Source organism: Macaca thibetana, chromosome 11 (genome assembly GCF_024542745.1).
Source record: "Macaca thibetana thibetana isolate TM-01 chromosome 11, ASM2454274v1, whole genome shotgun sequence".
Taxonomy (NCBI): Eukaryota; Metazoa; Chordata; class Mammalia; order Primates; family Cercopithecidae; genus Macaca; species Macaca thibetana.
Window position 1 is genome coordinate 46,102,939 of NC_065588.1, and position 26,910 is coordinate 46,129,848.

The following is a 26,910-nucleotide window of genomic DNA, read 5'->3' on the forward strand; positions in this document are numbered from 1 at the left end:
CTGGGTTTGCGTACTGAGAATCATACCCTGGATATTTGTATTCCTTACTGAAAAGAACTGTTCTATCTTTCCAGAAAGTGGTTTCCTAAATTCTGGCTTTCCTCCTGTTCTCCTGGAATCTTGCTATTTCCTTCTCGCATACTCTAGAGAAGTGCTTTCAAAGGTGCTCTGAAGCTTACGCTTCACTGGTTTCACAGTAAATCGCCCCCTGTGAGGGCGCTTTTTTTTAATGTGTTCTCTGAATCGCTTTCCCAGTTTAACACTGCATGACAAGACTATAAAGCCAGAATCCCGAAACTGCGGCGCTACCCCTTCACAAGTCGTGGGGCTGTCCGGGGGGTAGCCTGCCCATTTTCACTTTCTCCACTAGAGGAAGCAGCGCACCGTGACCCTGGCTTACTACGTTAAGAAGGAGGAGACTTTTTGCTTCGACGGCGGTTGGTGGCCAGAGTCCTGATCGACAAGCTCAGGCCTCTGAACTAAGCAGCCGTTGTTTTTGCAAGTACAGCCAATGGAAAGGCAGAAGTGCGGTCAACGGCCAATGAGGACTGGTTTTAGGCGGACCACAGGGCGGGGCTTCCCTCGAGAGGCGGACGCCGGATAAAGGATCGGGAGCGGACGTGGGCGAGTCAGAGCACATCCGGTGTTAGAAGCGCCTGTAGGCCTTGGAGAGGCTAGTTAGGAAGGTACGTCTGGAGTTAGTACTGGGCGAACTGGGAGTGAGAAATGGAAAGGGAGTTAGCAGTTACTGTCTGAGCAAGAGTGGGAGTAGCTTCCGTTTGCGGACAGGTGGCACCTGAAGGAACGAGGCCCTGCTCGGAGACCAGACTCGGGAAAACTGGGCGGAGAGGGAAGCTAGGGAACTAGTGCTGCGCATGCGCAACAGTGCTGAAGCGGGGGTGGGGCGGAGGCGAGTCTGCGGGGTTTTGTGGGGGGCGTCGAGGCCCCTATTCTGCCCCAGAGCGCTGGCGAAGGACCATTCTCAGCCCGCCTTTTCCTTTCTCCCGCTCCTCCTCCTCCACTAAGTGTAGACGCAGGGCCCCTTGGCCCAGCTTCGATCGCTCGAATTCAGAGCACGTCCTTCCGAGGTGAAGGAACGCGAAACCCCACCCAACCGATTGCTGTTTGGCTGCTGGCGGGTCCTCGGGTCGGGCTGACCCTGGGTGAGCGGCCCGGAGCCGAGTCTCGAGGTGGGGCCTGGCGGGCGGGTGATGTCACACTCTCTGTGACACGCGAGGCTCCTTAGTTACTTCTTAGCCAACGGCAGAGGCGGGAGGCGAGAGGAGGCTGGGGCTGGGGCTGCCTTCCCAGGCCCACGAAGAGGCCCCGCTCTGTTCGGATTGGTTACCTTTGGGCAGGTGAGGTGGCTTTGGTTTGTTTGATCTTGAGCTTTTGTGGGCGTCTAAGTCTGCTCAGGAAGGGCGTCGTTGGGCAGTTTTTATCTTGGGCCTATTTGCTGGATCTGTGGTAACAGATAGGCTTTGGTATCTTTGTATATTTACTAAGTGTAGAATTACTATCCCGTGCCAGCCTGGGCTGCTTGGGGTCATCAGCCTTTCGTTGACCACCCCCACAACAAAAATCACTATGAACTTGAGACTGTGTTCCAGCAATTTGTGAATGTGTAACCCAGTAGAAGGGCTGACTGTGCTTGAAACAGACAAGGATTTTAAGGTCAAAGGTAAATAAATGGTAAATGGACTTTTCTAGTTACTTACTGATATTTACAGTTTTTCTTTTGTATGTGTGGTTTAAGAATTTAATTCTGGAACGATATCGGAATTGCACAAACACATTTTTTATGGCCTGTGCATACACTTTTTTTCCCTGTAATTATTGTATTTACACTCTTTGGTGTTTTCTTATCCCTTTTTGTTGTCTAATATTTTTTGTTCTGGCCTAAATATGTTGACGTTTAGATTGTCTGCCAGTTTCCTCCAGTAGGGACAGAATAGTTGAACCTTTGGGAAATACAATCTGTACTTTGGATCCAGAGTTTCCTCCTTCCGTTATTCATCTGGTTGTGGAAACATGGCTTAGTACCTTCCTTCTTTTTTTTTTTTTTTTTTTTTTTGAGGCGGAGCCTCACTGTTGCCCAGGCTAGAGAGCAGTGGCACAATCATGGCTCACTTGAACCTTGACCTCCCCTGCCTTAGGTGATCCTCCCACCCCAGCCTCCTGAGTAGCTAGGACCACAGGTGGACGTCACCAACTCCAGCTAATTTTTGTATTTTTTGTGGAGTTGGGGTTACACCAGGTTGCCCAGGATGACCAACTCCTGTACTCAAGCGATTTATTTATTGTTATTACTATTATTATGGTTTTTTTGAGACATCTCACTTCCTTACCCAAGCTGGAGTGCAGTGGTGCAATCTCAGCTCACTGCAGCCTCCGCCTCCCGGGTTTTTGCAATTCTCATGCCTCGGCCTCCTAAGTAGCTGAGATTACAGGCTTACCACCACGCCCAGCTAATTTTTGTATTTTTAGTAGAGACGGGCTTTTGCCATGTTGTCCAGCCTGGTCTCGAACTCCTGACCTCAAGTGATTCGCCCGCCTCGACCTCCCAAAATGCTAGGATTACAAGTGTAATCCTTTCCTAAAGAATAAGAGTCATCTCTCCTAAAGAATAAGAAAAGGTAAAATTAATCCAGATACTTAGCATTTTCAAGTTATTTCCCTGATTAAAGATATACTTCATGCTCTTTATACAAACGCTGAAAATACAGAAAAAATGTCATAAGAATCAATGTATGTTTTGGGAGTTTTTTGTTTTAAAGATTTGTCTTCACCTATGGCTGAAACTTACTTTTGAAAGCTTATATAAATGAAAACTTATTTTTCTACTGTAGGATGGAATAGTAAAAAGAGCACTAGACTATAGTGGTCAGAAGACCCCAAATCTGGTTCTGACTCTGCTATTTAACTTTCTGATGTTGGTCAAATCAATACTAATGTTTGTTTTAGTAGTTTACGTTGATTTCACATAGATTTTCTTATTGGCATTCAGTGGAGCAGGTACTAATCATCATTATCTTACAGATGAGGAAGCTGAGATAACCTTAGGTAAAATGATTTTTCCTAGGTTATGTGGTAGAAAGTGGCAGCACTTGTGACACCAAATCCTGTCCTCTTGCCACTATTGCATTGCCTTTTTGAACTTAAAAAAGATGTATATTTAAAGTGGGCCTAATCTTGCCCTTTCTTCGTGGGTTGATGTGTGAGGATTAAAAGGCATATGTATATAAGAGCACCTTAAAAGTTCTAAATTTTATATAAATGTAGTCAGGAGTATTAGTATAGAAGGTACTACTGCTGGCCTGACGAGTTTCATTTTATTTCGTGAACTACCCAAGGGTATTAATTTCCTTTAGGGAAACCATTGAATATTCTGATGCTCTAACTTCTAATGTTTTTTCCTTTACTACTTTGACCTAGTTGTAGAATCTGGTAGAAGTGTCTTCTGCCACTCTGTTTTGTTCCCCCAGAGTTTCTAACCAAACTGCATGCAGCCCTTCGTAGTTTTTATACACATTTTGTTTTCCAAAGATGGTGTTCGAGACCAAGGAGAAGCCTGTCTCCTTGACTTTAACGTTACTTGAGTGACCCCTTGAGGTAGGTTCCACTCTGAGCCAGCTGGGGAATGTTGACTTAAGGTTACAGCACTCTTGATCTGATAATAGGTTCTAAATTTGCTCTAGAGACTCTGTAGTGCTTATATCTTGGGGATAGCTGAGCTGAACCAGATGCAGACTCTGCCCTCAGGGTGAGAAGTTTCTGCACAATTAACTGGAATCCAAAACACTTGAAAAAGGAGCTTCAAGAGTGAGGGTGAAGTGGGTGTGCTGTTTGTCCTAATCTGTGTGTGCTCCCATTTGGGCTAAATATGGTGTTATTGGGGAGGGATTACTGGTTTATACTGGAAGAAGATTATTTAGGATTTTGGGGCCTTCTTAGGATTCAGTATCTGTCAAACAGTTGTTAATAGAGAAGGAGATGCAGTAGTGTCAAAGTTTGGTACAAAAAATAATTTGTTGAAGGCAGTAGACATTTCATCTCCAGTTACCGGTTTGGTTTTGAGGCAGCGCCCTAGAGAGATGGATTCAGTATTAGCTAATCCAGGGATTTGGGTCCAAGTTAAGGGAGAGGCTGGGACATCTAGGGTGTCCACCTGGGAAGATCAAATCTCAGCCCTAGTTGAATGAAACACAATTCCTTGGATTGTTCCAAAACTGAACTGACCTACCTCCTGGGAGTGGCAGGGAAAGCACCAAGCTATTAAGCATTTACTTCATCAAATCCTTTACCATATCAGATTATCACTTAGTGGCTATTAGGCTGTCTCAAAATGCCCATGGCCCTGTGGGAGAAGAGCGATAGTATAAATGTGCTAGAGGAAAGGTATGCCATTTAAACAAAAGTACAGACAGACCCCAATTTATGATGATTTGACTTAAAGATTTTTTACTTTATAATGATACGAAAGTTCTACTTGTTTGTTAGAAACTGTACTTCAGGCCGGGCACAGTGGCTCATGCCTGTAATCCCAGTACTTTGGGAGGCCGAGGTGGGCAGATCAGTTGAGGTCAGGAGTTCAAGACCAGCCTGGCCAACATGGCAAAACCCTGTCTCTACTTAAAATATAAAAATTAGCTGGGCGTGGTGGCACACGCCTGTAATCCCAGCTACTTGGGAGGCTAAGGCATGATAATCGCTTGAATCCGAGAGGCGGAGGTTGCAGTGAGCTGAGATCATACCACTGCACTCCAGCCTGGGCGACCAAGCGAGACTGTCTCAAAAAAATTAAAAAAAAAAAAAAAAAACTGTCCTTCAAATTTTGAATTTCCTTCTTTTCCCAGACTAGGGATATCTGGTATGATGCTTTTACATGAGATATTCAACACTTTATTATAAAGTAGGCTTTGTGTTAGATAGTTTTGCCCAACTTCAGACTAATGTAAGCGTTCTGGGCACATTTAAGGTAAGGTAGGCTAGGCTTAAGCTATAATGTTTGGTAGGTTATGTGTAGTAAATGCATAAATTACGATATTTTCATTTTACAATGGGATTATTGGGATGTAACTTCATTGTAAATCGAGCATCTGTACTTTTAACTAGTAATGAGATTTTTCAAGTGCCTTTACATTTCAGTTTATAATTTTCTTTTTTCTTTTTTTTTTTTTTTTTTTTGAGATGGAGTCTCTGTCACCCAGGCTGGAGTGCAATAGTGCCATCTTGGTTCACTGCAACTTCTGCCTCCCAGGTTCAAGCCGTTCTCCTGCCTCAGCCTCCCAAGTAGCTGGGATTACAGGCGCCCCCCGCCACGCCCGGCTTATTTTTGTATTTTTAGTAGAGATGGGGTTTCACTATGTTGGCTAGGCTGGCCTCGAACTCCTGACCTTGTGATCCTCCCACCTTGGCCTCCCAAAGTGCTGGGATTACAGGTGTGAGGCACCGTGCCCAGCCTATAATTTTCTTACCACCATCCACCTCCGAAGTTATTACTATTATTATTATTATTATTTTTTTTTTTTTTTTTTTGAGACAGGGTCTCACTCCCTCACCCAGGCTGGAGTGCAGTGGCACAGTCTTGGCTCACTGCAACCTCCACCTCCTGAGTTCATGCAATTCTCTGGTCTCAGCCTCCTGAGTAGCTGGAATTATACAGGCATGTGCCACCACACCCAACTAATTTTTGTATTTTTAGTAGAGATGGGCTTTCGCTGTGTTGGCTAGGCTGGTCTTGAACTCCTGACCTCATGCAATTTGCCTGCCTCCACCTCCCAAAGTGCTGGAATTATAGGTGTGAACTACCACACCTGGCCCCTCCAAATTAATTTTACTTAATATTGGGGTAAATATTAATCCTTCAGGATACAGCTACCTGTGAGTTAATGGTTGAGTAATTTTTTAAAAAGTTAATTTACATGACATGTAAATTAGCCTGGGATAAATGTATTCTAAAACTAGACTTTTTTTTTCTTTCCTTTTTTTTTTTTTTTTTTTTTTTTTTTTTTTTTTTGAGACAGAGTCTTAATCTGTCACCCAGGCTGGAGTATAGTGGCGCGATCCCGGCTCACTGCAACCACAGCCTCCTGGGTTCAAGCGATTCTCCTGCTCCAGCCTCCCGAGTAGCTGGGACTACAGGCATGCATCACTACACCTGGCTGTTTATTGTGTTTTTAGTAGAGACAGGGTTTCACCATGTTGGCCAGGCTGCTCTTGAACTCCTAACCTCAAGTGATTCGCCTGCCTCAGTCTCCCAAAATGCTGGGATTACAGGCTAAAACTAGACTTTTAAAAGAGAGAATAATCTACTGAAGACATTGTAGTAATGAGTACACCAGTAATAACAACGTTAGTACACCAGTAATAACAATGGCTACCATGTATTGAACTCATCCTGTGTACAAAGAGCTATTTTAAGAACTTTATTTGTATTATCTCACCTAATCTTCAACCTTATGAAGTAAGGAATGTTATGTATTAGTGTTTTACAAATGGTAGGCGAAACTGAAGTATAGTGAGGTTATGTGCCAGAAGCTTGCTGCATGTCCCACTGCTAAGGAAATAACTAGGATTCATAAGTAGCAGACACTCTCAACCACTATGCAGGGGACATGGTTATACAGTGTATGAACATTACTCAGTAGTAAAAACTAATGAATGGAAAACTTTCTTGGCCAAAAACACAGAAGAAGAAAAGGAAGAGGAGGAAGAACTACTGAAAAATTACTAACAGTTCTTCCCCCTCCTTTTGTTTTTTTGAGACTGAGGCTGGCTGTCTGCCAAACTCTGCCTCCTGGGTTGAAACGATTTTCCTTTCCCAGCCTCCTGAGTAGCTGGGATTACAGGTGTCCACCACCATGCCAGGCTAATTTTTGTATTTTCTTTTTTTTTTTTTGAGACGGAGTCTCGCTCTGTAGCCCAGGCTAGAGTGCAGTGGCCGGATCTCAGCTCACTGCAAGCTCCGCCTCCCGGGTTCACGCCATTCTCCGGCCTCAGCCTCCCGAGTAGCTGGGACTACAGGCGCCCGCCACCTTGCCCGGCTAGTTTTTTGTATATCTTAGTAGAGACGGGGTTTCACCGTGTTAGCCAGGATGGTCTCGATCTCCTGACCTCGTGATCCACCCGTCTCGGCCTCCCAGAGTGCTGGGATTACAGGCTTGAGCCACCGCGCCCGGCCTAATTTTTGTATTTTCTTAGTAGAGACTGGGTTTTATTTGGCCAGGCTGGTCTCGAACTCCTGACCTCAGGTGATCCACCCATTTAGGTGTCCCAAAGTGCTGGGATTACAGGCACGAGCCACCGTGCCCAGCCCTTTCCCCTCTTTTAAACCATGTGAGATTTTTCTTCTAAGTATCAGTTTGGTCCTTTCTAGATATGTGGGAACAAGGTTCAGGATGGTTGAATTAATACAACAGGAAACAAGAACCATGTAATTGACAAACTAATTTTTTTTTTTTTTAATTTTATAAAACAGTTTTTCTGTGTTGCCCAGGCTGGGGTGCAGTGACATTTTTGCTCTGTTACCAGGCTGGAGTGAAGTGACGTGATGATGGCTCGCTGCAGCCTAAAATTCCTGGGCTCAAGTAATTCTCCTTCCTCAGTCTCCCAAGTAGTTGGGACAATAGGCGCACACTACCACACCAAGCCAATTTTTTAATTTTTTGCAGAGATGAGGTCTTGCTGTGTTGTCCAGGGTGGTCTGGAACTCCTGGGCTCAAGCGACCCTCCCACCTTGGCTTCCCAAAGTGCTGGGCTCACAGGTGGGAGACACTGCCTGGCCTAATTTTTTTTTTTTTCTTTGGAAGTGAACATAACCTTGAGATTTTATTGCCTTCATAATAAAACATAAACATATTTAATTAAATGTATGAACAGTGTTTCTTTGACTTGCTGTTTTAATGTTGCTGTACACACTGAGGCTATGTCTGTCCTGCCTCCAGCATGCGTAGAATGCATACTAAACTGAATCCATGATAGTTTTGTTTTGCATAGCTTTTGGCTACTTCAGCATGTTTCATATTGACTGTAGTTCCTAGGTGTGTGGGAATAGGATTGAAGAGAATGGGGGTGTGTGTGTGTGTTTTCTTTTAGAGACATAGTCTCACACTGTCTCCTGTGCTGGAGTGCAATGGCGTGATCTCAGTTCATTGCAACCTCCGCTTCCCTGGCTCAAGCGATTCTCCTGCCTCAGCCTCCCGAGTAACTGGGACTACAGGTGCCCGCCACCACACCCAGCTAATTTTTGTGGTTTTTTGTTTTGTTTTGTTTTGTTTTTTTTGAGAAGGAGTCTCACTCTGTCGCCCAGGCTGGAGTGCAGTGACTTGATCTCAGCTCACTGCAAGCTCCGCCTCCCAAGTTCACGCCATTCTCCTGGGAGGCTGGCTCAGCCTCCCGAGTAGCTGGGACTACAGGCGCCTGCCACCACGCCCGGCTAATTTTTTTTTTTTTTTTTTTTTTAGTAGAGACGGGGTTTCACCGTGTTAGCCAGGATGATCTCGATCTCCTGACCTTGTGATCCGCCCGTCTCGGCCTCCCAAAGTGCTGGGAGGAGCACAGGCGTGAGCCACCGCACAGGCCTGGTTTTTTGTTTGTTTGTTTGTTTTTTAAATTTAAGGCTGGACCCTTGATAATAGTCTTTCATTTTAGGACAAGGGTAAGGGAGATACCTAGAACAAAACAACAAGGCATTTAACATGACCTAGGTGTCCACTGCTAAGAATACCTGTCTCCTACCAGCCCCTGCTGTCCCTCCTTTCCCAAGGAGAAGCAGACCACAGGAATATCTAACTCAAAATAATTATGTTTACGTGAGTTTTTTCTTGGGAGAGCTGTGTATTAAACTCTTAGCTTTTTGTTTTTGCATGGCTCTGGCAGAGGAGGCTGATCATGGATACCACAGAATGACACTTCAGCAAAACTTTAGCAGACACTTCAGCAAAACTTTAGCAGTATGTACATGACATGTTGACAGCTTCAGGTTTTCCTCTCCTGGGATGAAGGCATAACAGGAGGCTCTGAATAAAATGAGAGGAATTTGGTTATGATTAACACCTGAACATTTACTTCTCATTACAAGTGCAGTATAGGCAAAATTTCCACAACTCCAGGAGGCACTACCCACACTGTATTCTATGTAAATAACCCCTCTTTATTTTAGGGTTGAATTAGTAAGTAATAGGCTTAGAGGTGTGAAAGGACTGCTGTATTGAATTTTTTAGCAGCTTGTAATTTACTTTTTTTCTTTATTGTGGTAAAATATACATAACATTTTAGTGTGTTTTTTTAAAAACAAAGATTTTCATTTATCTGTGGGTTCATCTGGGAAGTTAGTGAGTTACTTGGTTAATGGTGTTGAATGTAGTACTTCAAACCCTGTTAAGAGATGATTGCTCCTAGGATGGAAAATACTTGATATGAGAGCTGCTATTTTTGAGTTAAGTGCAACTTAATCTCGGTTGGCTGAGTTTGCATATTGGCCATTGAAATGTAGGTATCTTTTCTGAGCTTCACTAGTTGAAGCTAAGATTGAAACTTGGTAAGTTTATTTTATCTGGCAAAACTTGTCAGAACAGTTTGATCTCATTATTTATCTGTATATTCTTGTCTGTTTGGAACAGATCTGGAGCAAACTATCACATTTCTTTGATTCTAAGACCTATGTATTCCCTCTCATGTTTTAATGTTTTTGAAATTGTCATCAGTACATTGTATCATAAACATTAAATATATACAGATGCTCCTCAAGACAGGGCTGCATCTGGAAAATCCCCATTGTCATTTGAAAATACCCTAAGTTGAAAATGTTGAAAATATTGTAAGTCGAAAATGTAAGTCCTTTTCTTTTTGTAAGTCATTTTTGTTTGTTTTTTGAAATGGAGTCTCGCTTTGTTGCCCAGGCTGGAGTACAGTAGTGTGATCTCGGCTTACTGCAACCTCCGCCTCTCGGATTCAAGCGATTTTCCTGCCTCAGCCTCCCAATTAGCTGGGACTACAGGGGCATGCCACCATGCCCAGCTAATTTTTGTATTTTTAATAGAGATAGGGTTTTGCTGTGTTGGCCAGACTGGTCTCAAACTCCTGACGTCAAAGTGATCTACCTGTCTCAGCCTCCCAAAGTACTGGAATTACTTTGGGAGGTGTGAGCCACCGTGCCCAACCTGTAAGTCATTTTTGAGTTAATGAACTTTTAATTTACAATGGGTGTATCCAGATGTAACCCATCGCAAATCAAGGAGTGTACTGAATGAGTATCAATTTCTCCCAGTGATAGGTCAACCCTGGTAAGTCAGGGACCATCTGTGCTTTACCAGGTTTCTTTTTTTCTCCATAAAGCTATTAAAATTGCTGTGCACTTTTGCATCTACAATATTTGGTAGTTACATATTTTGCTTAAATTTTGAAATAGTGATATTGAAAAACAGAAGCTTTGGTTATTTTTTAATGATTTCAAACCACAAGCTTCTATTAAAGTGAAATTGCTATTTCACATCCGCGCCCCCGCCCCAACCAACACAGCCTTTGATGGTTTTGGATTTTCCATCAACAGTTGTTAAGAGAGAACCAGAAAGAGGCAGTCAGTACCCCCTGGGAAATGTCAGAGAGGTATCTGAGAAAGGGGAGTTTCTGCCATTCTCCCCTCGAACAGATTCCACTGAGCAGAGTCTGGTTGCCTGAGTGTTGCCACTTTCTTAGAATCCCCTGGGTGTTTGAGGATCCACCCCTTCCACCCCCCACCCTTCTTTAATTCTTGTAATTGGAAGCAAGAGGTTCTTTAGCGTTGCTGTTGTGAATACTGAGAAACTTGGCTCTGAAGGTTGCTTCAGTATTGTTGTAAGTGCCGTCTAGGGATGTCATTAGGGATGTTAATGGGAAACCTTAAACAAAGACACTTTCCAGGTGATGAATTCTGCCATGCTGTAAGTGTGCTCTCTAGAGGACATATTCATATTCATCTTGGTTTTGGAAGGCTGTGGGTGGCCTTGTAACAACCTGCAATAATTGCACCATCTAGATCAAGAGGGCCCAGATCCCTGTAACTCAGAGGAGAGAGCAACAACCTTAGTAGGTTCTGCAGCTTCTCACTGTATCTGTCCTTAAGAACTGAACTAACAAAAGTTCTGAGGTGAGTAGTGATGTTGATGAGAGAAGGAAAGGAGAAATCAGAGAAGGCAAGCCAGCCATTGTGAATATTTCATTTGTGGGAGAGAGCCTCAGGAAGCAAATGATGTTTATATCTTTCCACTGGCCCAGGATTCCTTAGGAAATTTGTTTGGGGACTGTAACTTTTATTACCTGGATGAATTGTTCTGAGTGTTGCTCTAGGTGCTCATTAGAGTGCTTCATTCAGTAGGTGGCCTTTCACACAACTTATCTTTTGTGTTTGAATCCCTTCCTCCCTGCCCCTCCTTTTCTGGTAGATTTAAAGTGGATGGGCATTAAGGCCCTGATAAGACTTTGGAGGATTTAGATTTAGAAAAGATGAAAGATCTTGACTCAATCTTTAGCACTGTAGATTGAACATGTTTACTTAGGATTGCATGTGAAATGGGGGAGGGAGCAAAACTTAAGAACTTGACTTTATGGTATTGATATGATCTAACCTGGATATAATTCAGTTTAAAAATGCTGTTTTTGACATTGAGACACTTGGCAAAAATCTGAATAAGGTCTGTAGATTAGAAATAATATTGCATCGGTATTAATATCCTGATTTTGATCATTGCTTTCAGGATATACACACTGAAGTATTTAGGAGCACTGTGTCTTCGTGGTTAGGGAAAAATATTTTTACATCTCTCTATATATTGCTATATAGAGAGGGGATGAAGCAAATATGGTGAAATATTAGCATTTAGGAAATCTGGGTGAAGGTTGTACAGGAATTCTTGGTACTGTTCCAGCCTTTCTGTAGGAAAGGTTCTGAAACTGTCAAAAAATACCCCCCAAAAATTCTTTCTGCATAAATTCCTTTTTTATGGAGGTAGAAACCTTTCTTTTTATTAAAATTGTGAATCCTTTTCAGTTCAGTTCTTAAATGTATTAGGTGAGAAATTTTGATATGCATATATTTAAAATGGAAGTCTTAGTGCCAGACCCAGCTTTATATAGTCTTGTTTTGTTTTGTTTTGTTTTGTTTTGTTTTTGAGGCAGAGTCTTGCCTTGTTACCCAGGCTGGAGTGCGGTGGCGCATCTTGGCTCACTGCAATCTCCACCTCCCGGGTTCAAGCAGTTCTTCTGTCTTAGCCTCCCGAGTAGCTGGGATTGCAGGTATGCACCAACATACCCGGCTAATTTTTTGTATTTTCAGTAGAGACAGGGTTTCATCATGTTGGTCAGGCAAGTCTCGAACTCCTGACCTCAGGTGATCCGCCCCAGCCTCTCAGAAGTGCTGGGATTACAGGCGTGAGCCACCATGCCCAACCGAGGGGATTCTTTAGCATCTTGAAACAATGACAAAATTGCTTTATGTGCCAATGTCTAGGTGCTTTTAACTAGATTGTTAATTGAGAATCTCTCTTACAAACTTTCTGCCTTTTAAAGGGGCAAATTGCCTTCTGAAAGAATAGAAATCAAATGGTAGTAACAAAATAGTTTGGGGGAGAAGAGGATGCATTCAATTCCTCTGTCCTCTTTAAAATGGTTGGCTATGATTGCAAATAACATTGTAGGACACATAAAAATAAAAATGGTTGTGTTAGGGCTGTAGAATTTTAGGCAAGTTTTCATCTTTCTGAACTTATATGTTGCTTTTTTTTTTTTTTTAAATAAGCTGTTCGTGTGACTCCGTGTGACTTAATAACTCTAACCTTTCTTTATTCTACAGAGTAGAGACTGTTGCACAGACTCTGGAACCATGAACATATTTGATCGAAAGATCAACTTTGATGCGCTTTTTAAATTTTCTCATATGTAAGTGTTTTGACGTTAACTGGTTTTGTACAGCATTTCTTGTCATATCTCTTTTTCCCTTTTCCGCGTTTATAACTTTTGTGTGTATAAGCTAATAAATTGGCCAGAATCCAGAGGACCTGATGAAAATGTCCAGATTCTACAGGTTGCTGTGTGGTTATTGGAAAGGCATTTTTTCTAGTTTGGGTACTGATTATTCATAATCTTGGGCATTTGGTCTTCCTCAGCATTTAAGATTCTGTTAACCTATTTTCAAAATATTATTTTTTATTATAATATGCTTTCCTAAAAGTATTTCAGACTATTTGTAACAGAACTTTTACATATTCCCAGAAAGGCAAAGAGATAAGTGATTCTTCTTGGCTTAAATATGAGATTGGTCTGGGAGTGATTGCTCTTACTCACATTCTTTTCTTAGAACCCCCTCAACGCAGCAGCACCTGAAGAAGGTCTATGCAAGTTTTGCCCTTTGTATGTTTGTGGCGGCTGCAGGGTCCTATGTCCATGTGGTCACTCATTTCATTCAGGTAAGAACGATTTTCTCTCCTGGTTGCTGTGGTACAAATTACATTAGGAAGAAACCAGCTCAGCAAGGTGGTCCAGGGACCCTGTTCCTCTCTTTAATCTTTATCAGTAGTTTAGGATTTAAACTCAGCCATTAAATCAGGACATGTAAAGCCATTTTAATTTTCTGGCAACCGTGCCCCCTCTAGATACTGAAAACAGAATGCCTTAACCTTGGCACTGAATGGTGTGCTGCTGACGTACAAGACCCCCACCCACTGAGTAGACGCGTGACGTGCATGCTGGGATTCTTTTGCACAGAAGCCTTTTTTATCTTTTCCACCATTCTTCCTTTGCAAAACTCTGATTGTGTGATTAACTATCAGGAAAGGCAGGATTGAGATCTTTTTAAGGAATCAACCCCTTTTATTTTCTGATAACTGTTGCCTGCATGGTTGGGTAAAAACCTTCAACAATTTGTTTTCCTGTATTGAGAGAGAATTTGGGTTTGGTCAACAGGAGTAGAAGGTACAGTTTGAGGAATAACCAGAAAGTTTGAAGACTCCTAACATAGTCTTGTCCCTTTGTAGAATATTCCTTTTAGCATAAATGTAGAGGTGGGCCTCTGTTGGCATTTGCCACTGCTGAGAACTATCTTTATGTTCAGGCATCTCCTGGCAGGGATTGTGTGAAAAATTACTGTAGACACTCAAAAGATAGGGCTTTGATCGCTTGAGTTTTAGGCAAGGTTAGCCCTTAAATAAAGTAGTAAAATGCAATCAATCCTTGTTATTCACAGATTCTATATTTGTGAATTCACCTACTCATTAAAATTTGTAACCCCAAAATCAATACTCATGGCACTTTTTGCATACAGGCACAGAGTGGTGGAAAAGTTGAGTCACCCTGCTGTGCAGTGTTTTCAGCTGAGGTTGAACAAGACAGTGTTCTGCCTCCTTGTTTCAATTCTCATATTGTAAACAAATGTTCTTTTCATGATCATTTAGTGCCACTTTCTTTGTATTTTTGTGCTTTTAATTGGTGATTTTGCTGGGTTTCTTTGAGTGGAGGTCTTGGTGTGTTGTCCTGACTGGTCTCAAACTACTGGGCTCAAGTGATCTCGCACCTTAGCCTCCCAAGTAGCTGGGATTACAAGCACATACCACCATGCTTGGCTTAATTTTGCTGTTCAGAATGCAAACAGCATAGTGCTGAAGTGCTGTCTAGTATTCCTGAGTGCAGAAAGACCGTAATGTGCCTTATGAAGAAAATGTGTATATTAGATAAGCTTCATTCCGCCATGAGTTGTACTGCTGTTGTGACTGTGAGTTCAATGTTAAGGGATAAAAAATAATGTCAAATGAGGTGTCCTTAAACAGAAACACACATAAAACAAGGTATCTATTGATCATTTGATGAAAATGTTTTGACCTTAGGCTTGCAGGAACCTACCTACCTTTTATTTCCCTCAGGAACAAGGGCTTACTAATTCATTGTCCACTGTGACTTTATAACATAAACACTGTGAATAATGAGAATAAACTTCTTCCTTTAAAGGAAGGAAGGAACTTCAGTGTCTACATCCATCCTTAATGATTTCTCTTTTTTCTAATGCCTGTAGCTTGTCCCACTTACGTTTTTAAAAAAAGAAACACTTTTTTCTTACTACAAAGCTAATACGCGTTCATTTTAGAAAATTCAGAAAACAGACTAGCAATGAGAAGGAAGTATTTTAAAAACTTCCATAATCCCATCATCCAGAAATAACTACTGTTAGCATTTTAGTACTTTACAGTCTTCTGTATATGTATGTGTCTTGGTGTTTTGGTTTTGGGGGGTTTGTTTGTTTTTGTTTTTTTGAGACTCTTGTTGCCCAGGCTGGAGTGCAATGGCACGATCTTGGCTCACTGCAACCTCCACCTCCGCGGGTTCAAGCAATTCTCCTGCCTCAACCTCCCGAGTAGCTGGGATTACAGGCATGCGCCACCACGCCCGGCTGATTTTGTATTTTTAGTAGAGACCAGATTTCTCCATGTTGGTCAGGCTGGTCTCGAACTCCTGACCTCAGGTGATTCGCCCACATTGGCCTCCTAAAGTGCTGGGATTACAGGCGTGAGCCACCATGTTTTTTTTAAGTGATCAAAAAGGGATCATTTCTATTTCTTCTACAGATGGAATCTACTTTAAGCACTTGTCACGTTGATTCATCCTTTCTGTTTTTTGGGCAGGACTCACTCATAGTTTGACTTGGGTAGTTGTACTGTAGTTGAAGCCAGAAGAGCCTCCAGTATCCACCATGGTCCTGACTCTGTGCTTCAGGGCTTCTGGGTTCTCTCCTCAGCCTCATCCCTGAGAAAACACTACTTTTTCTCCTGCTTCCAGGTTATAAGCAAATGTTAGGAAGTTCAGATGAGTATTTGAACCCAATAAAGATGTCTTGCAAAATAAATTTGAAACTTTCAAGTGTTTAATGACTGATTCTGACTCTGACAGGCTGGCCTGCTGTCTGCCTTGGGCTCCCTGATATTGATGATTTGGCTGATGGCAACACCTCATAGCCATGAAACTGAGCAGAAAAGACTGGGACTTCTTGCTGGATTTGCTTTCCTTACAGGTACATTAAGGGATTTGTCTAATTTTGAGGGGTGAACTATATTTTCAGTATCTCTAAGCTCTCCACTCCTTTTTTTTTTGAGACAGTCTCCCTCTGTCACCCAGGCTAGAGAGTGCAGTGGTGTGATCTCGCCTCACTGCAACCTCCGCCTCCCGGGTTCAAGTGATTCTCCTGCCTCAGCCTCCCAAGTAACTGGGATTACAGGCATGTGCCACCACACCTGGCTAATTTTTGTGTTTTTTTTTTTTTTTTTTTTTTTAGTTTAATGTATTTTAATAGCAAACTTATAGGAACAGCACAGAAGACAGACAACATTAAAAACATGTACTTGCATGTAGGACAACTCAGTTAGAAAAGTATAGTGAATGGATGGAATCTACTGTATGATAAAAATGCTACAAACACCATTTAGTTGCCATCAATAAGAAATTTACTTGTTTTAAAAAAATCCAAATGCTGGCATTGTCCAGAAAAATTTAACAGGTTTATTTATAATTATTATAAAGTTGAACCGCTGAAACTTGTTCACTGAAACATTTTAACTTGCATTAATGCTTTACGCGTCTGCATTTATATTAAAAATTCACACACAAATGAAAATGGAAAAACTGCCAATACCTGATTTCTGTCCCCTATTTTTCCACTCGCAATCATATACTTAGGTACCTTTTGACCCCATGGAAAAAAAATATCTAACGTTCAGAACTACCAATAACAGGAAGAAGAGAATTTTTTTTTTTTTTTTTTTTTTGAGAATGAAATGTTTCCCATCATAGTGGATTCTTAAGCACGTTCTCCACGTATGCGGCGTGCTAGCTGGATGTCTTTTGGCATAATTGTTACACGTTTGGCATGGATAGCACACAGGTTGGTGTCTTCAAAAAGGCCAACCAGATAGGCCTCACTTGCCTCCTGCAAAGCACCAATAGCTGCGCTCTGGAAGCGCAGATCTGTTTTAAAGTCCTGAGCAATTTCTCGCACCAGACGCTGGAAGGGAAGTTTGCGAATCAGAAGTTCAGTGGACTTCTGATAACGTCTAATTTCACGGAGTGCCACAGTACCAGGCCTGTAACGATGAGGTTTCTTCACCCCTCCAGTAGAGGGCGCACTCTTGCGAGCGGCTTTTGTAGCCAGTTGCTTCCTGGGTGCTTTACCACCGGTCGATTTGCGGGCAGTCTGCTTTGTACGAGCCATGGTACAGAGACCTCCTTACTTACCCCCCTTCTCCTTCGGCTGTAGCTCGGCGAGCGAGAGGCGGCGCTGGCGTTAGAGAGCGACGGCGGCGCGGCGGCGGCTGCGAACACTAATTTTTGTGTTTTTAGTAGAGACAGGGTTTCACCATGTTGGCCAGGATGGTCTTGATCTCCTGACCTCATGATCTGCTTGCCTCGGCCTCCCAAAGTGCCTGGATTACAGACGTGAGCCACCACACCCAGCCTTTATTTATTTATTTATTTATTTTGAGACTGAGTTTCACTCTTGTTGCCCAGACTGGAGTGCGGTGGTGCAATCTTGGCTCACTGCAACCTCCACCTCTGGGATTCAAGCGATTCTCTTGCCTCAGCCTCCTGAGTAGCTGGGATTACAGGTACCCAGTACCACACTCGGCTAATTTTTTATATTTTTAGTAGAGATGGGGTTTCACTGTGTTGGCCAGGCTGATCTCGAACCTCTGACCTCACGATCCGCCCACCTCAGCCTCCCAAAGTGCTGGGATTACAGGCATGAGCCACTGCCCCGGCCCTAATTCTGTATTTTAGTAGAGACAGGGTTTCACCCTGTTAGTCAGACTGGTCTCGAACTCCTGACCTCAGTAATCCACCTGCCTCAGCCTCCCAAAGTGCTGGGATTACAGACATGAGCCACTGTGCCTGGCCTTCCTGGCCTGCTTTCTAATTTCACATAGGTTCATTTTGTTTCCCCATCTATTAGGGGAAACTCTTTGTGAGTAACCACTATGACTCTACTTTTGTGTCCAAAAATAGCCATTGTGTACCTGAATGAATGAGGTTCAAGAGCTTAGGTGGCATAACCTATTAATAGTAGACATAGAACTTTTAATAAACTAGACCTGAGAATCTGACTTAGTTGCACCCACACTGGCAGTTATCTTCTGTTCTGAGTCTTACAGACAGTGCATTAAAGCTATACATTGAGATCCATTGTGCAGGACACTTTGCTGATTCTCAAAAAAAAAAAAAAGACACAGCTCTTGTAGAATTGTCATAAAGGAAGCAAGACTCAAGCTATGTAATAAAAATACTTGCAAAACAACATTTGAATTAGAACAGCTTGTTCTGAGTGATAGTGTAATATATGTAGTGTTGGAGAAATTTTAGAAAGGAAGAGATTTAGGGATTAAGATTTTTGCATCAGGGCAAGCTAATTTTTCAAGGCATTAAGGGGTGGAATTATCAGAAGGGAAGAGGAAAGTAATTAGAATGAAAGAAATGTTGAAGCTGGAACAGGTTGCCCTCCTGTTGGCAGGTGTCCACCTACAGAACCAGTCTGGCCTTTGCTACAAAGGGGAGTCGGTCCTCCATGACAATAAGGTTGCTGGCCACAAGGCACTGTTTTGCTCTTTATCCTTTTTCTAATTCCTGATCTGGCCTATATTACCATCTCACATCACTCTAGCTCTGAAATGTTTGACATGCCTGCTTTATTTTCTTCTAATTTCTGTTCCCTCCCTGAGGTCATTCATGATTTTCAGCTAAAAGCACAATTTTGCAGCTATTTCTATTTAAAAAAAATAAAAAACAAAAACAAAAAAACACAGTCAAGTATACGTTTATTTTTTTATTTTTGTTTTTTTTTTTTGAGACGGAGTCTCGCTCTGTCGCCCAGGCTGGAGTGCAGTGTCCGGATCTCAGCTCACTGCAAGCTCCGCCTCCCGGGTTTACACCATTCTCCTGCCTCAGCCTCCCGAGTAGCTGGTACTACAGGCGCCCGCCACCTCGCCCAGCTAGTTTTTTTGTATTTTTTAGTAGAGACGGGGTTTCACTGTGTTAGCCAGGATGATCTCGAGCTCCTGACCTCGTGATCCGCCCGTCTCGGCCTCCCAAAGTGCTGGGATTACAGGCTTGAGCCACGGCGCCCAGCCAAGTATACATTTTATTGAAAACAATTACAGAGGGGAGAGAGATTTAACTCTTTAGTCCACGTTTGTTAAGAGCATAAGTATGCCTATACTTTGGGATCAGCTTTTGGATGAGGATCCTATTCAAGAATTGATGGTAATACTGTTTTCTGGGTTTTTTGTTTTCTAGGAGTTGGCCTGGGCCCTGCCCTGGAATTTTGTATTGCTGTCAACCCCAGGTAACTCTTTTGGTCATGTCTAATGTGCTTTTATCTTTATGAATATACTTTCATATATATATACCTTCATAATATGTATACCCTTAATCTAATGGTCTTTTTCTCTAACAGCATCCTTCCCACCGCTTTCATGGGCACAGCAATGATCTTCACCTGCTTCACCCTCAGTGCACTCTATGCCAGGCGCCGTAGCTACCTCTTTCTGGGAGGTAAGTGTGAACTGGCAAACAGGGAATGGGGGCTCCTCTTTAGCCAGAATTCTCACTAGTACTCCTTCCTTACCCCTAACTCCTTTGCGACTATTGAATTGAGATTAAAAACCTTCATTCTGGGGAAAGTTAAGGAATGGCTTTAATGGGATTGCTTTACTTTGCTTTGGCTTTTCTCAAGACAGCTTTTTGCTGTGTCTTATAGGTATCTTGATGTCAGCCCTGAGCCTGTTGCTTTTGTCTTCCGTGGGGAATGTTTTCTTTGGATCCATTTGGCTTTTCCAGGTAAGACTTTGCCTAGAACTTGCTAGCAGCCATTTGCCTCACACTTCTTTTCTTTTCTCTTTCTTTCTTTCCTTTTCTTTCCTTTTCTTTCCACTTCTTTCTGTACTGCTTTGGGCAGTGCTCTCTAAGCCTTCCCATTATCCTTCATAGGATGGAGCCTTCTGCCACAAGTGAAAACAGGCTGCACAAGGTTAGGCATTGCTAAGAGAGAATGGTTTGCTCAGACACCATTTTTGTAAGGCCAGTCTGGCAGTGGCTGCTTGTTAAAATGATTGAAACTCTTCCAGTGACCAGTGCAGTGTTGTGCCTAGGGAAGTAATGTGGTCTTCCCTAGGCTGCAGTTCTCATGAATGGTAATGTTCATAGGGTTCACATTTGATGTACGTTCAAGTGGCCATGAGCCAGAAAGTATGACTGTTTTTTTTTTTTTTCACTGCAACTTCTGCTATATAGTAACTTCATCTCGTACATTTGTTAGGCAAACCTGTATGTGGGACTGGTGGTCATGTGTGGCTTTGTCCTTTTTGATACTCAACTCATTATTGAAAAGGCCGAAAATGGAGATCAAGATTATATCTGGTGAGTGTGGCAACTAGTCTTTAACAAGCATGAAGGTTGAGGCATACCGTTCCACAGCTGAACTTAGGTTGGCATTGGCTGAACATAGGTGGCCAAGCTTTGGGAGTGTATGTGGTAGGAAACCCACGGTTTTGGAACTGTGTACCGTAATCTTCCTCAATTCCTGAAAGACTTCACATTTTTTTAAAATCTGGCCTAATAGGCCTGGTGTGGTGGCTCACACCTATAATCCCAGCACTTCGGGAGGCTGAGGCAGCTGGATCGCTTGAGCTCAGACGTTTGAGACCAGCCTGGGCAACATGGCGAAATCCCATCTCTACTAAAAATATTAAAAAATAAACTGGGCGTAGTGGCACATGTATATAATCCCAGCTACTCAGGATGCTGAGGCACAAGAATCATTTGAACCTAGGAGGTGGAGGTTGAAGTGAGCCAAGATTGCGCCACTGCACTCCAGCCTGGCAACAGAGCAAGACCCTGTCTCCAAAAAAAAAAAAAAAGTGTGGGGACCAGGCGCAGTGGCTCACGCCTATAATCCCAGCACTTTGGGAGACTGAGGTGGGCAGATCACAAGATCAGGAGATCAAGACCACCCTGGCTAACACAGTGAAACCCCGTCTCTACTGAAAATACAAAAAATTAGCCAGGTGTGGTGGCAGGGTGCCTGTAGTCCCAGCTACTCAGGAGGCTGAGGCAGGAGAATGGTGTGAACCCGGGAGGCCAAGGTTGCAGTGAGTGGAGATCGCACCACTGCTCTCCAGCCTGGACGACAGAGCGAGACTCTGTCTCAAAAAAAAAGTGTTGGAGGGTGGCTGATATATTTATATATCCATAGTGGCTGCCCCCAGACAGACGTGAGGGAGATCTTTATCCTTTTCCTTTCTATACTTCTGTATTCTTTAAACAATGAGCAGAAGATACACTCTGTTTTTAGAGGCAGGGTCTCGCTCTGTTGCCTAGGCAGTAAGTAGTGTGGTGCTGTGAACACAGCTCTCTGCAGCCTGAATTTCCTGTGCTCAAGCAGCAGTCCTTCTGCCTCAGCCTCTTGAGTATCTGGGACAACAGGCACATGTGACCATGCCAGGGTAATTTATTTTTTGTAGAGATGGGGTCTTACCATATTGCCCAGATTGGTCTCAAGCATTCCTCCTGCCTTGGTCTCCCAAGGTGTTGGGATTACAGGCTTGAGCCACCATACCCAGCTCCTTTTTTTTTTTTTTTTTTTTTAGACAGAGTCTTGCTTTGTCACCCAGGCTGGAGTGCAGTGGCACAATCTCAGCTCACTGCAACCTCTGCCTCCTGGGTTCAAGCAATTCTCGTGCCTCAGCCTCCCTAGTAGCTGGGATTACAAGTGCTCTCCACCACGTCCAGCTAATTTTTGTAATTTTAGTAGAGATGAGGTTTTGCCATGTTGTCCCTTGAGGACATGGTCTCAAACTCTTGGCCTCAAGCAATCTGCCTTCCTCAGCCTCCCACAGTGGTGGGATTACAGGCATGGGCCACCATGCCCAGCTCACTTTTTTTTTTTTGAAACAGTTTCGCTCTTGTTGCCTAGGCTGGAGTGCAGTGTGCGATCTTGGCTCACTGCAACCGTTGCCTCCTGGGTTCAGGTGATTCTCCTGCCTCAGCCTCCTGAGTAGCTGGGATTACAGGCATGCGCCACCATGCCTGGCTAATTTTGTGTTTTTGGTAGAGATGGAGTTTCTCCATGTTGGTCAGGCTGGTCTCGAACTCCGTACTCTGGTGATCCACCCACCTCGGCCTACCAAAGTGCTGGGATTACAGGTGTGAGCCACTGCACCTGGCACTTTTTTCTTTTTTAATGTAGTGATTCTCTCAAAGTCTCATGACTATAATTAGTGGTAGTTAAAGGTTCAGACTTGGACCTCTGCAGAGTCCAAAGCTCTTGAGACAAGGCTTGCTCTGTCACCCAGGCTACAGTAGGAGAGGCACTGTCATGGCTCACTGCAGACTCAGTCTCCCTCGGTTCAGGTGTTCCTCCCACCTCAGCCTCCTCAGTAGCTGGGATTGCAGGCGCATGCCAGCATGCCCTGCTAATTTTTGGAGAGACGGGATTTTGCTGTGTTACCCAGCTTAGTGTCGAACTCCTGGGCTCAAGCAATCCACCTCCCTCAGCCTCCCAAGATGTTGGGATTACAGGCATGAGCCACTGTGCCCGGCCCAGTCTCTTTTCTGTATGCTGCATGACTTCGATGAGTCTGAAAGGATCTCAGACACCCAAGTTTTACTTCCTTAGTTGGGGGTAAAGTGTGGGAGAAGCTGGCTCGTGGGGGTGGGAGTGGGGTTTATATTCTGCATCTTTATGAGCTTGTGGATAAAAAAAAGTCTGAAGTACAAATCCTAATCTGGTTCTTGCCTTTCAGGCACTGCATTGATCTCTTCTTAGATTTTGTTACTCTCTTCAGAAAACTCATGATGATCCTGGCCATGAATGAAAAGGTTTGTTAGCCCTGTCACCCAAAGATGAGAGAATAATGGCTTCTGAGCTTAGCATGTGTGTATACTTCAGATTTGAAAACTTGCTCACACACTGTGTTAGGTCCAGGGTAACTGTAAGCAGGCCACTGAGTAAGAGGTAAACTATAAGTCTTCAGTTGTTAGAGAAAAAGCAACAAGTGAAAAAAAAATTTTTTTTAACTAATTCCTGAGCTTAGCATAAAAGGGAAAAAAGCTTCAGTGGGCAGTAAACACAACCTACTATATGAATAATTTAAAGGCTATATAGTTGTGACTCAGAAAGGTATTGTGGAGGACACTGCAAATTTCAGAAGTAGACTAATATTATCCATTTGTTAGTCTTTGTTTTTTTTCCAAGGAAGCATTCTATATGGGGCTAATGAGTATCCAACATAGTCTAGTTCAGCAGTGGGGGAAACAAATGAGCTTTTCTTTACAGACCTTATGGAGCTTAGAGATAGCACAGTGGTAGTGGGAGCAGCTGACCAGATAGGGTTGCTGGCTCTGTCTGGGCTGTGCCATGGTTGGACTGAGCACTAGGCAGATGTGCTAGTTTCAGAACGAGCAACCCAATTTTTATTCCTTTATACATTGGGCTTCCACCCAAGATTGAATGAAGAATTCTGCTGGACCAAATTATTTCTGAATGTCAGTTTATGACAGAGTCATGCTCACTTTGCAGAGGGGAGCACTTCTCAGGCCTAATGGATGGTTGGTGGTCTTGGTCTCTAGTTTCACTCTTTTAGGATAGAGCGCCATCTGCAGTCTTCACTGTTGGGATCTGAGCTGTGGTGGCTGTGAATAGCCTAGAACGGTCAGGCAGCCCACCTAGGCACTCCTGGGGTTGGGGTGGGGACATCTGCCTAACCTTTATTTTCGGTTGGTCTGTTGGCAACTTTGGGAACCACCAGTAAGACGTGGTTAAGATTGAGTTTTTGCTGAGCCAAGGAAGCATTTCTCATTTCTTATGTCTGGCTCACTTCTAGTCCCTAAGTACATGCTCACTCAAGAGTTTCAGCTTGAATGTCAAATGTCAAAAATTAATTGGGTGATTTTTCTCTATTTCTAGGATAAGAAGAAAGAGAAGAAATGAAGTGACCATCCAGCCTTTCCCAATTTGACTTCCTCTCCTTCCACCCCTCATTTCCTTTTTGCACACATTACAGGTGGTGTGTTCTGTGATAATGAAAAGCATCAGAAAAGCTTTTGTACTTTGTGGTTTCCTCTATTTTGAATTTTTTGATCAAAAAACTGATTAGCAGAATATAGTTTGGAGTTTGGCTTCATCTTCCTGGGGTTCTCCTCACTCCCTTTTTTGTCAACCCCATCTGTAGCCTCTTCCTCTACTTAGGCAGTCGACCCGCTGTGATGAGGAGTGGGACCAGCAGAGGGCGCTAACTTCAGAAGTCGCTTTCCCACCAGTGGACCTGAACTGTTCGGTAGCGCCACCCGGCCCTTCCTTCCTCATCGCTGTTTGGTATGCGCACAGTTCCTGTGGGACTGGGCCATGAGTTTTCCATTGGAAAGAAATTCAGTGGTCCCATTGTTAACTTAGCCTCATATCTGAACTGTCAGGCCCTACAAAGAACATGGAGAGCCTCTTCTGGTGGATGCTTTGCTTCCTCTGAGCTGCCCATGCTGGTCTGGCAAACACACCTTTCTGCTTTGCCTTCACAAAAGTAATGTGTTCCCTTTCCCATCCCTTGCCTGATCCTCAGGGAGTCAGCCTGCTTCCATCCATGGGTGGGAAGACTTCAGCACAAAGGGAAGACTAATTCTTGTCAGGCATTTTTGAAAAGACTGATTATGTGTATCAAGGTACAGCATCGTAGGGTTCCCCTAAACTTGCCCTGTTTTTGTTTTTTTAGTTGGTTATCCCCTTACTGAGTGGCCTCTACTAAGTGGCTGTGATTAAATGTCTGAGCAAGGATAGGGAAGGGGAATGGTTGAGCCTCTGGAGCTCATTGTAACCAATCCTGCCAGACCTGTTTGGGGCAGCAGGGAACAAACCTAGATAAGGACCTGTTTGGGGCGGTGGGGAGCAAAATCTCCTTTACCAACCAAGCGGTTCCTTGTTCACATCAACAGAATGGGGCTGTGATAACTTAGGAGGCAGCAATCCAATAGTCCTTCAGTGCATTTTAGTCTGTCCCCAACTGACCATCAGTAGGTAGTGTCAAGCCAGAGACTCAGGGCAGTAGATAAATGTTCATTTTACTGATGCACTTTAGTTTTTGGTCTGTTACCTGTTTTCCAGAAATTTGTGGCCTTTTAGGCGGGAGTTAGGTGACCAAACCAGTGACAGCCCCAATCCCTGCAGTTTTGTGGCTTCCAGTGTGGGTGGACAGTCCTGATGGGGATCTCCAGCTCCTTCACTGTGGGCTGCCACAGACAGCTGCCCACAGAAGGGCCAGTGTTGGGAGTGGTTGTGGCTCTGAGCTGCTCTACAGAGCCTCAGTGTAAGGGGATTGAGCCATTGAAAGCTCATTACCAATAGGACATAATTTTTGGCTCTCTATTCACAACCAGTGCACAGATTGACACGGTGGCTTCAGGTTCACAGTGCACTGTGTTACTGTGCTATCCCATGAAACCATTTGTTCCCAAGTTGTGTTTATTCCTGAAGTGACACGCCACCCGGAAAGGCTCACTTTGACTGAGGATGCTGTCCTCTGATGTAGCTGCTGCCTCCAGCCTCTGGCTAGAGAACTTACTAAAGGGATTTCCTTCCTGTTAAACCCCTGTTAACAACTCTCCATAAATTTGGTGATTCTCTGCCAGGTCTAAAAATTTGAGTTACATCTCCTGAAGCCAAACTCCACCTTCTGTGCTTTTTTGCTTGGGATAATGGAGTTTTTCTTTTAGAAACAGTGCCAAGAATGTCAAGATATTAAAAAACAAAAAAAACACTACTTTTAAAGAAAATGCCTAACAGATTTTTAATACAGTTATCTCTAATTACCACTTTATTTTCTAGTTCCTTGATTTTCAGCTCAGGCTGCATTCTAACTCATACTGTGAAGACAAAGGTGTTTTTGATTCAGAAATATATGAAATCTACGTAGTCTTAATTTGTAAAAAAAATAAAGAAAATTCCTTAACCTTTCTTGGTGTTTGTGTTAAATTCAAGGGTACAGCTGGTCATGGAACTTGTGATACCGCCAGGTTTGCTAGTGGAGGCTGGGAGTGGGACACAATTGAGTTTGTGTCATAAGTATGAATGGTGACAAAGACCCCCACTTAGACCTGCCACTCTGTAGCCCCAACATGCCACAAATGTTGAGAATTTTCTCTGTCAAATATGTAGGCCAGTTTTGTTTCCAGTCCTCTCCACCGGCTGCCACCTTTGCTGTATGTTGTTTGTGGTGGTATGTGCATTTGGTTCAGATGTGCAGCCAAGCTTTGGAATTTGAGGATGCATAATGGGAAAAAAGGCAAATGATACCCACTAATTCTGCAAGTATTTTGTTGACCCACTGCTGCCAGGCTGTATTTTAAGTGCATTAGTTAATAAAAGTATAAAAGTTGGCCAGTCATGGTGGCTCACACCTGTAATCACAGCACTTTGGGAGGACAAGGTGGGCAGATCTCCTGAGGTCAGGAGTTAAAGACCAGCCTGGCCAACATGATGAAACCCCATCTCTACTAAATACACCAAAAAAAATAGTGGTTGGCACCTGTAAACCCAGCTACTTGAGAGGCTGAGGCAGGAGAATTACTTGAACCTGGGGAGGTGAAGGTTGCAGTGAGCTGAGATGCACCACTGTATTCCAGCCTGGGTGACAGACTTCGTCTCCAAAAAAAGTTGGCCAGGTGCGGTGGCTCATGCCTGTAATCCCAGCATTTTGGGAGATCGAGGTGGGTGGATCACCTGAGGTCAGGAGTTTTGAGACCAGCCTGGCCAATATGGTGAAACCCCGTCTCAACTAAAAATACACAAAAAAAAAAACCCGGCGTGGTGGCGGGCGCCTTTAGTGCCAGCTACTCGGGAGGCTGAGGCAGGGGAAT

The 26,910-nt window shown here is 43.5% G+C and overlaps 3 protein-coding genes across 5 annotated transcripts in view; 1 reads left to right on the plus strand and 2 right to left on the minus strand.

Annotated features, from left to right (window-relative positions):
• The window catches only part of FMNL3 (formin like 3), a 95,789-nt gene extending 95,154 nt beyond the window's left edge, over window positions 1-635 (minus strand). Inside the window, exon 1 of the mRNA XM_050748336.1 lies at window positions 1-635. The gene's annotated coding sequence lies outside the window, so the exon portion shown is untranslated.
• On the plus strand, window positions 632-26,008 carry TMBIM6 (transmembrane BAX inhibitor motif containing 6). Of its 3 annotated transcripts, XM_050748383.1 has the most exons (11): window positions 637-686; window positions 1,512-1,681; window positions 12,830-12,915; window positions 13,334-13,442; window positions 15,913-16,033; window positions 19,303-19,351; window positions 19,463-19,560; window positions 19,766-19,845; window positions 20,324-20,424; window positions 22,809-22,884; window positions 23,972-26,008. In XM_050748383.1, exons 3-11 carry the CDS (start codon window positions 12,860-12,862, stop codon window positions 23,993-23,995), a joined length of 714 nt encoding a protein of 237 aa, XP_050604340.1. In that variant the 5' UTR covers window positions 637-686; window positions 1,512-1,681; window positions 12,830-12,859; the 3' UTR covers window positions 23,996-26,008. The 3 variants fall into 3 exon arrangements, with proteins under 3 accessions (XP_050604338.1, XP_050604340.1, XP_050604339.1); XM_050748381.1 differs by lacking the exon at window positions 1,512-1,681 and having other exon boundaries at window positions 632-686; XM_050748382.1 differs by lacking the exons at window positions 637-686; window positions 1,512-1,681 and adding an exon at window positions 694-1,358.
• Window positions 16,441-17,347, minus strand: LOC126930844 (histone H3.3A). Its single transcript, XM_050748389.1, has one exon. The coding sequence runs from the start codon at window positions 17,225-17,227 to the stop codon at window positions 16,817-16,819; it is 411 nt and encodes a 136-aa protein (XP_050604346.1). The 5' UTR covers window positions 17,228-17,347; the 3' UTR covers window positions 16,441-16,816.
• Window positions 26,009-26,910: the final 902 nt, after the last annotated feature.